The 13244-nt window shown below is 36.2% G+C and overlaps 2 protein-coding genes and 1 long non-coding RNA gene across 3 annotated transcripts; 1 reads left to right on the top strand and 2 right to left on the bottom strand.

Moving 5' to 3' along the window:
- Positions 1 to 360: 360 nt before the first annotated feature.
- LOC21385320 (70 kDa peptidyl-prolyl isomerase) lies at positions 361 to 5014 on the top strand. The gene is made up of 13 exons (XM_010097775.2): positions 361 to 695; positions 813 to 899; positions 997 to 1257; positions 1389 to 1469; positions 1571 to 1651; positions 2457 to 2651; positions 2759 to 2848; positions 2943 to 3118; positions 3259 to 3381; positions 3505 to 3651; positions 3811 to 3938; positions 4031 to 4139; positions 4916 to 5014. Exons 1-13 carry the CDS (start codon positions 512 to 514, stop codon positions 5012 to 5014), a joined length of 1761 nt encoding a protein of 586 aa, XP_010096077.1. The 5' UTR covers positions 361 to 511.
- Positions 5015 to 10305: 5291 nt separating this feature from the next.
- LOC112091526 lies at positions 10306 to 10923 on the bottom strand. Its single transcript, XR_002902178.1, has 2 exons — positions 10821 to 10923; positions 10306 to 10711 (listed from the first exon to the last, which is right to left on the bottom strand). It is a non-coding gene; the product is annotated as an uncharacterized LOC112091526 (long non-coding RNA).
- Positions 10924 to 12315: 1392 nt separating this feature from the next.
- LOC112091525 lies at positions 12316 to 13043 on the bottom strand. The gene is made up of 2 exons (XM_024165421.1): positions 12935 to 13043; positions 12316 to 12830 (listed from the first exon to the last, which is right to left on the bottom strand). Exons 1-2 carry the CDS (start codon positions 13041 to 13043, stop codon positions 12316 to 12318), a joined length of 624 nt encoding a protein of 207 aa, XP_024021189.1.
- Positions 13044 to 13244: the final 201 nt, after the last annotated feature.

The following is a 13244-nucleotide window of genomic DNA, read 5'->3' as shown; positions in this document are numbered from 1 at the left end:
AGGTTTTATTCATTTTTTCGTTGTGAATGCATAGAAAAAAAATCATCTCAATCAAAATTAAAACGAAAAAGTTATGACATTTTTAAGAATAGAAAAAATACTGTTCATTAACTTGAGTTTGAGTTTATGAACTTGAGTTAAATAAGAAACTTGAACTCAAATTTAGCCATAAACTCGAATTCAAACTCAAATTTTACAAAAGAATATGAATTTAAATAAAGTTGTAGCTCAAATTTAAATTTGTTTTGAGTTTCGTCGAAAAAAATAACTCCAAAATGATTTTGTTATCAAACAGGCTATAAAATCATAGTTTTGCACGAAATGACAAAACACACCCTTGCACTGTGTACACACCACCGAGTCCATATCAGAAACGAGACATCGTCACGCCACGGCGATAACTCTCCCGCCGATAAGTTCCTCCGATACTCCTCAAATCGATACTTCGAACTTCTCAACGTCACAAAAATTTCCATCATTATAGTTGAAAATCGGAGCTCCGATTTGAGCAATGCAGGCTGATAAACCCACGGACATTGAGAACGACCTCGACGAAGAGCCCGGCGAAGAGGTCGAATCGGCGCCTCCTCTCAGAGTCGGAGAAGAGCAAGAGCTTGGTAGCTCCGGCATCAAGAAGAAGCTCCTCAAGCGCGGTCGCGGTTGGGAAACCCCCGGCCCCGGCGACGAAGCCACTGGTAAGTCTCTCAGCGGTCACTCCCAGTATCTGGTAGCGTTCGTGGGCTTTCTAGGGTTTTGTTCGAAATGCGTTTGCTTTGATTGCGAGGAATGATTTTGTGAGAATTGAAATCTAGTGCACTATGTCGGTACTCTGCTTGACGGAACAAAGTTTGAATCCACCAGAGATAAAGACGAGCCTTTGACTATTAAGCTTGGCAATGGTGAGTTTATTTATATTTATTAATTTTTTAAATAATTGTGTTGATGTTGTAGATTTCTAATTGGAATGGTTGAAATTGACCAATGTGTTTGGCACAGGCCAAGTGACTAGTGGAGTGGACGATGGGATAATTACCATGACAAAGGGAGAGATTGCTTTGTTCACATTGCCTGCTGAAAAGGGTTATGGAGTTGATGGCCGTGATGATGTTGTTCCGCCGAATTCAGTTGTTCGGTTTGAAATCGAACTCATTTCGTGGATTTCAGTCGTGGATGTGAGTAAAGACGGTGGAATTATCAAGAAAGTGATGGAAAAAGGACAGAGGAATGGGGGACCCGGTTATTTGGATGAAGTTCTTGGTACTCTGATATTTTGTTACTTATTTATTTATTTATTTTTTTTCAATTCCATCGTTTCCGAATTGAGTTGAATTTAGAACCTTTAAAGCTATATCTGCTGTTGTAAATGGTTTTGCCAAATGCCAATACAGTGAAGTATCGAGTGGAGCTGGTCGATGGCACTATTGTGGCAGAAACACCAGAAGAGGGAGTTGAATTCTATGTAAAAGATGGTGAATTATCTCTAATGACAAGAAATAGATGAATTGGTTGTTTTTATCAGTATGTCTATTTCTGGTAGTTATATAATGTGTGCCTGTGTTTGGCGCTGTAGGTCACCTTTGTCCGGCATTGCCCAAAGCAGTCGTGACCATGGAAAGGGGTGAAAAGGCCAGGTTGATTGTTCAACCCCAGTGTACGTCTCTGAATCCTTGTTAGCTAACAACTTGCTATGTGAGATCTTAAGGTGGTAGGTTAGGAGAAGGTATATCTGACCATCCGAACGTGTTAACAGTGTCTTTAGTGGATTTATTAGAAATGAGAAAATGAGTCTTTTTTACGTCTCTGAATCCTTGTTAGCTAACAACTTGCTATGTGAGATCTTAAGGTGGTAGGTTAGGAGAAGGTATATCTGACCATCCGAACGTGTTAACAGTGTCTTTAGTGGATTTATTAGAAATGAGAAAATGAGTCTTTTTTACGTCTCTGAATCCTTGTTAGCTAACAACTTGCTACATGAGATCTTAAGGTGGTAGGTTTGGAGAAGGTATATCTGACCATCCGAATGTGTTAACAGTGTCATAAGTGGATTTATTAGAAGTAAGCAAATGTGTGCTTGAGTGCGTGCGTGCGTGTGTGTGTGTGTTTTTTTTTTGGGTCCGGGTGAGATGATTTAGAGAAAAGGAGCTTAAGCTGAAATGAAAGTGGGAAAATTGGTGTTGATCATTGGTTAGCTAGTGCTTTAAACAATTTCATATGTCGTTTGGACTTTGACTTGTCTGCTCTTAAAAAATTTGAAAAAGCTTCATATTCCAATTGGACATGTTTATTTTGTCTTTGGGCTGGGCATGACTTCTTTTAGTTTAATTCATTTGAATTCAAATTTTTTTCTTCTTTTGACTTGAAAGGTATCAAAACCTTGTCAATTTTTACCCTGCTACATAGTAAAATAGGTATTAAAAAAAAAACAAACTGAAACTGAAATCTGAAAATGACTGCAGACGCCTTTAGGAAACAGGGGAGGGATGCAAGTGAAGGGTTTCATTCAATCCCACAAAATTCTGTTCTGAACATTGATGTGGAGTTGGTATCTTTCAAGCCTGTTATTGATGTTACTGGTGATGCGAAGGTATTCAAAAAGATTCTCAAAGAAGGGGAAGATGCTCTTAGTGCCAATGAAGGTGCAACGGTTACCAGTAAGTAGACTGACATACTTAAGTGATATTTAGGGTGATAGTAACTGTGACTGTACATGCTTCAACTGGTTAGGCTAAACTGTTACACTATGTTTGTACTGTGGCAGTTACCTATATGGGGAGGCTAGAAGATGGCACTGTATTTGAGAAAAAAGGGATTGATGGAGAGACTCCTTTGAATTTCGTCACTGATGAAGGTTAGTTAATCGTGGCTCCCTTTAAGCAGACAGGCCCTTCTTTTTTAATTTGAAGATCCAGCTCTGACCTGTGTTTGTGGTTTACTGTCTGTAGAACAAGTGATTACTGGTTTGGACATAGCTGCAGCAACAATGAAAAAGGGTGAGCGGGCCGTATTAACTATACATCCTGATTATGGCTTTGGAAATGTTGAAGTAAGACGAGATCTGGCTGTAGTTCCACCAAGTTCAACTCTTACTTATGAAGTTGAGATGTTAGACTGTATTAAGGTAAAGGCATGATGAAATTATGGAGGTTAACGAAAGCTGCAATAATTTGATCCGTTTATCTCCTTGTTCTCCAAAGCTGGATTTTCTTCTTTACTGCTGATCGGCCTTGCGTACTCATGTTATATTTCTTTAACAAAAAGGAAAAAGCGCCATGGCAAATGAATAATAATGAGAGAATCGAAGCAGCTGGAAAGAAGAAAGAAGAAGGCAATCTTCTATTTAAAAGTGGAAAATATCAACGAGCAGCCAAAAAATATGATAAAGTAAGTTAGCACATTATATGTTTTTTATTTTTTATTTTTATTTTTTATTTTTTTAATATTTATTATTATTATTATTCTGGTTTTGCATTACATATCAAAGTTGTGCATTATATCCTCCTTCAGGCTGCTGAGTATGTTAGTGAAGAAATTTCCTTTGGGGATGATGTTCTAAAGCTGGCCAAGCCTTTAAGATTATCTTGCTGGTTGAATGGTGCGGCCTGTAGCCTTAAACTTAATGACTTTCAAGGAGCAATCGAGCTATGCTCAAAGGTAATTTATGGAAAATAAACAAAGAAAAGGAAACTGAGGATAGGGGAAAGAAATTGTAGATTACAGTATTACACTTGCTCATATATACATTTATCATTGTATCCAATCTTTTGATCTTCTAAAGGATGGTACAGTGCAATAATTTTTTTGCGGTGGCAGGTTCTGGATGTTGAGTTCCACAATGTTAAAGCCTTGTATAGGCGGGCACAAGCCTACATGGGAAATGCAGATCTGATCTTGGCTGAATTAGACATCAAGAAAGCTCTTGAGGCGGATCCTGAGAATAGGTATTTGGAAAAGTTGAATTGTCTCTATGCACTAGCGTTTTGAAATATTTTTGCATTCTAAAGGAGTGCTTTTTTCCATATCAACTCTCAAGGGAGGTGAAGCTGATTCAGAGAAACTTGAAACAGCTTCAAGTCGAGAGCAATAAGAGAGATGCAAAGCTTTATGCAAACATGTTTGCTCGGACACCCATTGTAACCAAGGTAAGTGGTCCTTAACATTATTTTGACCAGCTTTGATGATTACTGAAGTTGAGAACTTGAAGACACGTTTTGCATCACTTGTAAAAGTTGTTGCTATTACAAGAAGAAGTGAAAGTGAAAGCAAATAAAGGTTGCTTTTCAATGCAATTATTAGGACTACAAGGTCTTCTAATAATAAGAAGAGGATAAGTATATTATCATAATTAGCAAAAAGAGAGAAAAAGAATGGAGACAAAAATAAGGCTTTCAAATAGCAAGTCTTCATTGTTCGGAACTACGTAATTGTCAAAGTTGAATGTTAAATATTATTTTGTTCACTTTTTCAAACCAAAAATATTTAGTTTTGGATCCTCTACGATGGGGTTTTGAAGAAAAAGATTGGGCTATCAAATAGCAATAGTCTTCAATGTTCGGAACTGCGAAATTGTAGTGTTAAATATTATTTTATTCACTTTTTCAAACAAAAAATATTTGGTTTTGAGTCCTTAAATAATAGGGTTCACACCTATACTTTATGTTTCTAACCGTTTGATCTGATTAAAATCATATCAAATTAAAAAATTTTACAGACATTACAGTCTTTGAAATAAATATGACTGCTGAAAAAAGACCTGCTGGTAGTTTATTTTTTCATATCCTACACTAGAAATCTCCTTTTGTTTTTACTAAACTTTACTCTGCAGTGGTTAATTTGTGTAGGCAATCTGATTCACTTCATATTCTAGACTATCGTCAAAAATTCCCATTTTATTTTAATTTTTGTATTATCATTGCAGAAATTGAAAGTTGATAAAACTGAGAATGACAGAAAAGATGAAGAGATTGTATCAATGGAAGTGGAAAATGTTGCTCATACTTCGCAACCCAATAACTAAGTGAGTTTTAATTCCTGAAAGATCTGATTGTAAATGTAAACTGTGAAGTTTAAATATAGAGTAATTTAAGAAACAAAAAGGATCGAAGTACTCTTAACCCAGAATAGGAAAGAGATGAGCAATATGTCACTTTAAATCCTAACCAATTTTCCTTGTCTAGTTTGGAGTCTTTGGACAAATGAAGATCACTGTAAGTCCACTTTCCAGCCAAAAAAAAAAACAAAAAAAAAACAAAAAAAGGTCATTTGTGTCCTCTTAATCTTTTTTGTTTGTTTGGTTGGTTTTTTTTTTTTATTTACATATTTTTTATTTTATAAACAGTCTGGCCTTTAAATTTTAGGTGTAAAAGGAATGTCATCTTTTACTCATTTTTCGTCTTTATACTAACGGTGAGAGTCCAGATTAGTACTAATTGGAGATTAAGACGTACTTACCTAACTTTCTCTCAGCACTCCACACGCCCTGGTATGGCAGGCCGAGAGCATTAAAAACCATAAGCATTGACCAACTGTGGCCACTGCGTCCATCACCACTAGGACTTATAGCCTTCTAATGCTCAAACTACTTGTGATCATGGAGATCGTAGCAAGGATCTTTAGGCTTAAACTTTGTGATGTGCAGGGTCCTCTACTAGAGGCAAGCACAGAGCATACTAATCAGGAGGATAACTTATTATGATATAAAGGAAGAAACTTAGAATTTCAAAGAGAAAAGAGAACTCCTTAGAAACTCATAGTATATTGCTTAAGAGAAATGTTTACAAGGTTCGTTCCTGCCTCTGATGAGGGAGAGCTTCTCTATTTATAGCTGAAGTTTACAAACTATTACAAGAGATAAGCTTAACCTACTTTACACATGTAGACTTCTTATCTAAATTAGAGATAAGATAAGATTTTTTTACATATGTCACAATCTTGTATAAAGCTACTTTATTATAAGATAAGATAAAAATCTTATCTAGACACCTAAACAGGGACACTTAAGCAAGGACACCTAAGCATATCATTATTACAAGATAAGAACTACTTTTTTCCAAAATAACTTTTATAAAGTTACTTTTGACTAAGTACATGCCAGCTGGAGGATAGGATCTCAACGACTGTTCTGATCAGGAGATAAGTTGAGATTGAACCAATCTAATGAGTCAGAGTCCACTGAGCCATATCCATGATAGTAGCAGGGTCTCTGTCGCTTGTTGGGTGATGAATCATAGTTTGGGTCCTGGTAATCCTAGAATAGTGCTAGGTCTAGTCTTCTAGTTCTTGTAAGTTCTGGAATGATGGAGGTGCTGTGGAGGTTGTTGTGTCTTTGTATGAGCCAAGATTGCTTACTGTGAAGATGTTGTATAGACCATAGACCTCGATTGGTGGAGCTATTGCAGAACTGATACATTTGTGTGAAGCAGACTTTGGCTTGTATTCATTTTCTCTGCACAGACATTTGATGGCGTGGCCTGTGATCTTTTCAAGTGATTTGAGATAGTTGAAACCGGTATACCAAGTATACACAATGTTCTATGTGTGCAGTGTCTGAGTTTCTAAGTTGATCAGGTATGCCCGATGTAGAAAGAAGATGGTGTGCACTGATGGGACTTCTGTTGAAGAGAAGGTCCAGATTCTGTATTTTTGGAGGAGTCTTGAGACTTTATTTCTCCACCACATGAGTGGAGAGAACATTTTTAAGGGTAGCCACAGAGTTGATCCTTCATTGCTGGGGTCAGTGAGCTGTGTGTAGAGCTGCATGAGTGGACAGTTGAGAGCGATATGATAGAGAGCTGTTTGGCACCATAGGTTCCAAATGTCATCTTCTGCGATTTTGTCGAAAGGGTAGAGGTTGTAGATGTTTAGGTATGATTGTTCTGTATTGTATAAGAACTTGGCTTGAGGATTCTTGGTTTTGTTACAAACATTGGTTAGATAATAAAAAAGATAGTTTTTGGGTTAGGACTGGATTTGACCAAGCGTTGATGAACTATTTAGACCAGGAGGGAAATGATGATTTGGTTTTACAGGGACACATCGGTGTACTGATACTGGTAGCCATGAGGATGAGTGAAAAGGTTTTACGGGGGTGATGACTTGAATTGGTTTTGGTCAAGTTAAGAAATCAGGGATGAGGTTGTGATGGCCTTTTATATGCTTGACAGAAAAGTCATCTTGCAAACAAATCTTTAAATCTGAGTAATTGCGGATCAAGAAAAGTCATGTTTTTAAAATTAAGGACCTTAGAAAATGATGAATTATTCATACGAACCTCAAAATTATAACCTCTAAGATGGAAATTAAAAATTTAAATTTCATACTTTACCACAAGAATCTCTTTATAGATGGTATGATAGTGTTTTTTTGATTTTTTGAACTGGCCACTAGCATATCTACAGTAGTGTTTCTTGTCCTTATCTTCTTTGATGAGAATGGCTCCCCAATAATGGTCACTTGTGTCTGTCTGTAGGACTCTTTTCCATGTGCTTAGAATCTTTAAAGGTGGAGGTGACTGTGCCACTTTTTTCAGTGCTATGACAGCGGATGTTTATTCTGTTCCCCATTGAGGAGGATTCTTCTTCAGCATTTTTGATAGCTGGCTAGTATGTTCAGTAACACGTGGAATAAAATCACTGAGATAATTGATTATTCCCAATAACTGTTGAATCTGCTTTGTAGTGAGGTTCTTATCTGAAAACGTCAATAATTCTTGAGCTATGTGTGGGTCAGGTTGAAACTTTTCTTGGGATATTTGCATCCCTAAGAATTCGACTTGGGTTTATCCTATTTGGCTTTTCTTTTCTGAGAGCATCACTATCTGATGGAATTAGGCCAGTAAGACTTTGTGGGCCTCTGCTTCTTTTGAGAGCAGTAGGATGTCATCTATGTAGATCAAGACATTGTACATGATTGGCTCAAAGATTTGAGCAATTGTTCGTTGGAACAGTGATGAGGCCGTCTTGAGTCTAAATGAAAGGACTCGCCATTGGTACTATGCGTCTGGAATGCAGAAGGCTATTTTGGGCCTATCTTTTGGATCAATTCCCAATTGCCAGAATGCTCTTTTGAGCTTAAACTTTGAGAAGACCTGAGCTTCCTTCAGATGAGTGAATAGGGAGCTGGTTCTTGGAATAAGAAATTTATCATTTTTCATGAACAAGTTCAAAGGCTTGTAGTCGATTACTAATTTTTTCTTTCCACGGACCTGTTCTGATCTTTTTTCTACATAGAAGGCATGACAAGCCTAATATGACTTTGTGGGCTCGATTAACCCTTGTTTGAGAAGCTGTGCACATTCTTCTCGTGCTAAGGCTAGATCTGATAGAGTCATTCCTGGGTGAGTAGCCTTAGTTGGGTTGATGTCTTCATTCTTCTTAAAGGGCAACTATATGACGAACTTTTGATTCGTCCATAAAAGATTGATGTGCTGGAACTGATCATGACTATTAGCACATCATTTCAGAAGCTTGTTCCTGATTTCTTCAGAGTCAGCCGGAGCTTCTTTGATAGAGAACATCTTTGGAATGGTTGAGTGTCACGCCCCTAAACGGGGGTTAGTGATGTGGATACTTGTTTAGAAACTTAAACTTGATTAAGAAAGAAATTAAACAATTAACAGTTCAAAATTTGATTTCAAATATAAAATATTCAGGTATTTTTAAACAAACCCTACTATTTTAAGGAAATTGAGTTTTTAAGAAAAAGTGACACTTTACAAAACACAATCATCGTTAAAATTAACATCAATAGTCAGCCTCTGGCATCCACATGGTTTACACTTTTGCATCTATAAACAAATACATAAATAAAATAATTGATATTAACCATAGTCTAGTAGATTTTAAGGTTTACAATCCGTAGTTTATACATGCCTTAAAATGAGTACGATAATGGAAGAAACACTTCACCGCTTTCGTTCTTCTTGAACGGATTTCCTCACCTTTTGTGCGCCACTTCTAGCGTCGTCTGGGTGGGGTTAAATCACATTTGAAACATAGAAAAAGTAAGCTAAAGACCTAGTATGATAAAATTTATAAAAACTGAATAAATAATGAAAATACAGGTTTGAAAGATTCATTCGGAACCAAACAACTTTTTACTGAAAGGTAAATAAACTTAAATTTCAGATTTCAAGCAACCGGCAAGTAATTTAATGATAAATTACTTACGACCAATGCAATGCCTTATCACCAACGTAGTGGCCCGTCCGAGTTTCGGGTTCTGTCCCCAAGGACAGGATCTCCATATCTTGTCTAGGCCATCAGCGGGCTTATCAGTTCGTAAGAAATCTTATCTTAAGAAAGTATTCATTAAAACTTTAAATCAGTTCATAATGAGATCAATAGCAGTAATCAAGCTATTGTTTTAAAATACTTTTCTTTATTAAACATGTCTTGTTTTTAAAAACATTTACATAGGCCAAAACACTTTAAAATAGGCTAACAAGGATATGACCAAGAATATCCTACCTCTCGCGGATATAAAACATGTGGCTAACTTCTTGTCACCTTAGCTTCCGCTTCCCTTAAAGATTTAATACTCGATCTTCTCCATTAGCTTTATCACAAAAACAATGTTTTAGGATATAATTCTCATTCTTAAAACGAATCAAGCTCAATCATGTCTAATTACTTCCTATTAGTGTGCCTTGACTCAATCTAAGTTTCACAAACGACTTTATAATTCAGTTTGGGGGTTCTTTCAGATTAAAATTCAATTCTTTGGTTTGATTTTCCCATTGAATTTCGACTTAAAAACAAGTTAGTAAAGAAATTTCGGCAGCATGCCGGTAAAATAGGAAAAATGTCAAACCTGCAATTTAAGTTCAGTTCTAAAATAAATTCTCCAGAAATCATCAAAACCAGTTTCCAATTAATTCAACAAGTCCAATAATTGAAAACTCCCAAATTTAGGGTCCGTTTGGTATAAGGATTTAAATCAGGGTGATTTGAGTCATTTGATTCAGATCCATGATTCATGATTTGAATCATGATTCAGAGTGATTAGAACCTTCGTTTGGATGTGTATATGTATGATTCTGATTCTAACCTGAAATGTGATTCGAACCAGTGTTTGATTGTCTTATTTTATGAATTTGAATCATGACCAAAATATATAAATATTATATAAAAGTTAAAAAAATTATATAATAATTACGTGTAATGTAAAAAAATATAATTCCTTATATAATTAAAAAAATGAAGTATTAGAAAAAAATTATACAAATACTTATAACTCAAAATTATAACAATCTAACTATGAAATAGGGGGAAAAATGTGAAATTTTGTTTAGACCAATTTCAGAGGAAGTTGAAAAAAAGAAACTGGAGTGGAATATATCCGAATATTCTTCATATCCATTTTGATTTACAATTTGTCGTAAATAGGAAAACGAAATGGAATTATGCTGCACGAATTCCACTTTGTTTTTGACTGGGAAAAAATATGATTGTCGTAAAAGGAAAAACGACATAAACTAACTCCAAAGATTGGCTTGTCAGAATTGAAGTTTTCTGGTGAGGGACACAACTCTGCAATGTCGTCTCCTGGCATCAAATCATCAATTTCTTCACCTAGACAGGCAGTGCTTGCTTCTTCTCCATATGTAGTGCTCACCATATGAACAAGCTTACATAACACTTTTTTATAAGGCCTCAATAATTGAAGCAATCCGTAGTTGAAAAGCCATTACTCACAGGAAGGTGTTGAAAGACACCTATTAATCAACGCCAAACTATTACAGAAGGAATATAAGACATTTCAAGAATAATTGAATCAACATGAATGTAGCCAAAGGTTACAATATGTTCGAAGTTGGGTCATACTGCCTGATATTGGGTTAGAGTGAAATGGAGTGCTAGACTTGCCTCCTCCCAAGCCAAAACCGATCAAACAGCAGGAAGAGAGCCATAGGTCGGGAACAACAATGGCATTACACTACCAAAGGTCGGGAACAACAACTAGTTATAACTCGGCTAGCTATCACCTTAGCACTATACTCATCATTACTAGATTGAAGACATATTGATTTTGATTTTTCAACAAAATGATTAATAGTTGCAAGCCACCAAAATTACTGTCACTTGAATCAAAGTACAATGCACACGAAATGTAAAACCAGATTTAACAACAAATTCATAGCAGAAAGTATCATACCATGTTCGAATGGAGCATGTTTGTTGCAGATATTATCAAATAAAGAACCTTTCTTACCTGTAACAAACGATATACTTCAAGAAATGAAATGAAATGACCTCTGTAAAATGGGTAGCTATGTCTGCCAAGCTTAAAATGCTGAAGCACGCCAGTAAATTTCTAAGGAAAGACGAATTTCTTCATTCATTATCTAGTACATTCACAACACGTATAGACGTATCTTTTAGGAATGGTTCTACCTCGTCCGGCAAAAGGAAGTCATCATCGTCGTCATTGTCATATACTTTCTTCTCTGGCCGATCCTTATTAGTGCTGGGTATTGGGTGTATTAATGGATCATAGTAAAAGTTGGGAAACATATTCAATCATTTTGAGGAAAAAATGTGCAAAACTAGAACTTTCAATTTGAGGAAAAAAATCAACTACAAAAATTGCTTTTGTAGCTGCCTTTTTGGATCTGTACATTGTCATCAATACACTGGATAAAAGATATTTGCATAGAATTCAAACAATTTTGAGGCCATACAGAAAATACTGCAACCATTCTATAAAGAAAACACCTTAAATCTCAACGCTCATTAACAATATAGACAATGATAAGAAACAACGTTGAAAGTATCAATAACAGAAAACCATCAACAAGCACTACAACAAAAAATATATCACCTGCAACCGAGTACAAAAGATGAATGTCGAGACAGATTCGCCTAGTGCGCGGAAGGGGTCCCCCTGCAATAACAAATGCATTCAATTTTCTCACAAACTCTTCAAAAGCCAAGTCCTCGTGACAAATAACGTCACACAAACACAAGAACAACCAACAACCAAGAACCACCAAAGCAGCATAAGTTAACATTTTTGCAATGCAATACTAGTAGTGTTGCAAACTAACCTCTTTGGCTTCACGAAAACCCCCAGAAGGCTGAGATCTCCTGAGACATGGCAACTCCCCCATACTCTCTTCGGCACACTAAAATAAATGAACAAATATATACACACACAACATACATAATAAAAATAGTCCAAGCAATGTGTCCACGAAAAAGCAGAGGAAAAAAATTAAAATGAAAGGTCTTAACAGAATGTATATTCATTCATATTTCAAATATAATTGATACAAGCATATGAAGTAATATTGTAGAACCCCATTGCTGATTTGCACTGTCAACCTTGTCTCCCGCGGCTTCTTTGATATTCCACCCACATTTCATTCGCAATGCGATCCCTAAATTGACACATCTCTGTTCGGCTAACTGTAGCTCTTGTTACTGTTGACCCTTCGGGCGCATTGTCGTCATTGTTGGAATTGCCAACGTCATCAAATTCATCACTATTGGTTGGATCTATTTCACTAATCGGTACACCGTCACGGTAATATTGATTCAGAAGCGGGTCCCCCTCGTTCACCATGTGAATAAAATTATGTAAGATTGCACATGCCACAGGAATCTTCACTTGTTTGCTCATTGGGTAACAGTTATTTGGCCGCCTTAAGATGGGGAACCTAGCCTTCCAAACAACAAAAGTTTGCTCGATACAATTTCGCAACGAAGAGTGTTTGTAGTTATAAATATCTCTAGGTCCCCTAAAACCACTACTTCTCCTTCGGTAGTCAGGCAAATGGTATGTCCCACCTCTATATGGAGCAAGGAAACAATCATTATTTGCATATGCCGCGTCTACAAGGTAGTATTTTTCTGTGCAACTTAAACGAATTTTGTTGGAATTTGTAGGTCGTAACATGTATATGACTTAGAATTATGTCGACAATTTGGATTCTTACCTGGTGGTGGACGTGGGAATTTGAACTTCGGTTTGTCGACGGCATCTTTAAGCACTCGTGCATCATGTGCTGACCCTTCCCAACCAGTTAATATGTACGTGAACTTCATGTCGAAGGAACATGCTGCTGTTGGGAATAGTGTCCTAGAAGCATAAGATGTAAAAGGATATTTATTATTTATTTAACCAAAGAGTTTATTCATCATTTTATGTGCATATATTTATGAATATTTTATGAATATCAAATAAAATTCCTTGATTATTTATGTAACCTTAAACATGGTATATAAGTGTTGTATACGAGAGGATAA

This window comes from Morus notabilis, unplaced genomic scaffold (genome assembly GCF_000414095.1).
Source record: "Morus notabilis unplaced genomic scaffold, ASM41409v2 Scaffold6164, whole genome shotgun sequence".
In the NCBI taxonomy this organism is placed as follows: domain Eukaryota; kingdom Viridiplantae; phylum Streptophyta; class Magnoliopsida; order Rosales; family Moraceae; genus Morus; species Morus notabilis.
This window is presented reverse-complemented; position numbering and strand designations above follow the sequence as displayed.

What these genes read in the sequence shown, in the direction of transcription:
- LOC21385320 (XM_010097775.2), top strand. Translation starts at nt 512, where the DNA reads ATGCAGGCTGATAAACCCACGGACATTGAGAACGACCTCGACGAAGAG. An exon ending in CCCCGGCGACGAAGCCACTG is followed by an intron (nt 696 to 812) that starts GTAAGTCTCTCA and finishes ATTGAAATCTAG; the next exon opens with TGCACTATGTCGGTACTCTG. An exon ending in GTTGATTGTTCAACCCCAGT is followed by an intron (nt 1,652 to 2,456) that starts GTACGTCTCTGA and finishes AAATGACTGCAG; the next exon opens with ACGCCTTTAGGAAACAGGGG.
- LOC112091525 (XM_024165421.1), bottom strand. Translation starts at nt 13,043, where the DNA reads ATGAAGTTCACGTACATATTAACTGGTTGGGAAGGGTCAGCACATGAT. An exon ending in ATTCCCACGTCCACCACCAG is followed by an intron (nt 12,831 to 12,934) that starts GTAAGAATCCAA and finishes ACTACCTTGTAG; the next exon opens with ACGCGGCATATGCAAATAAT.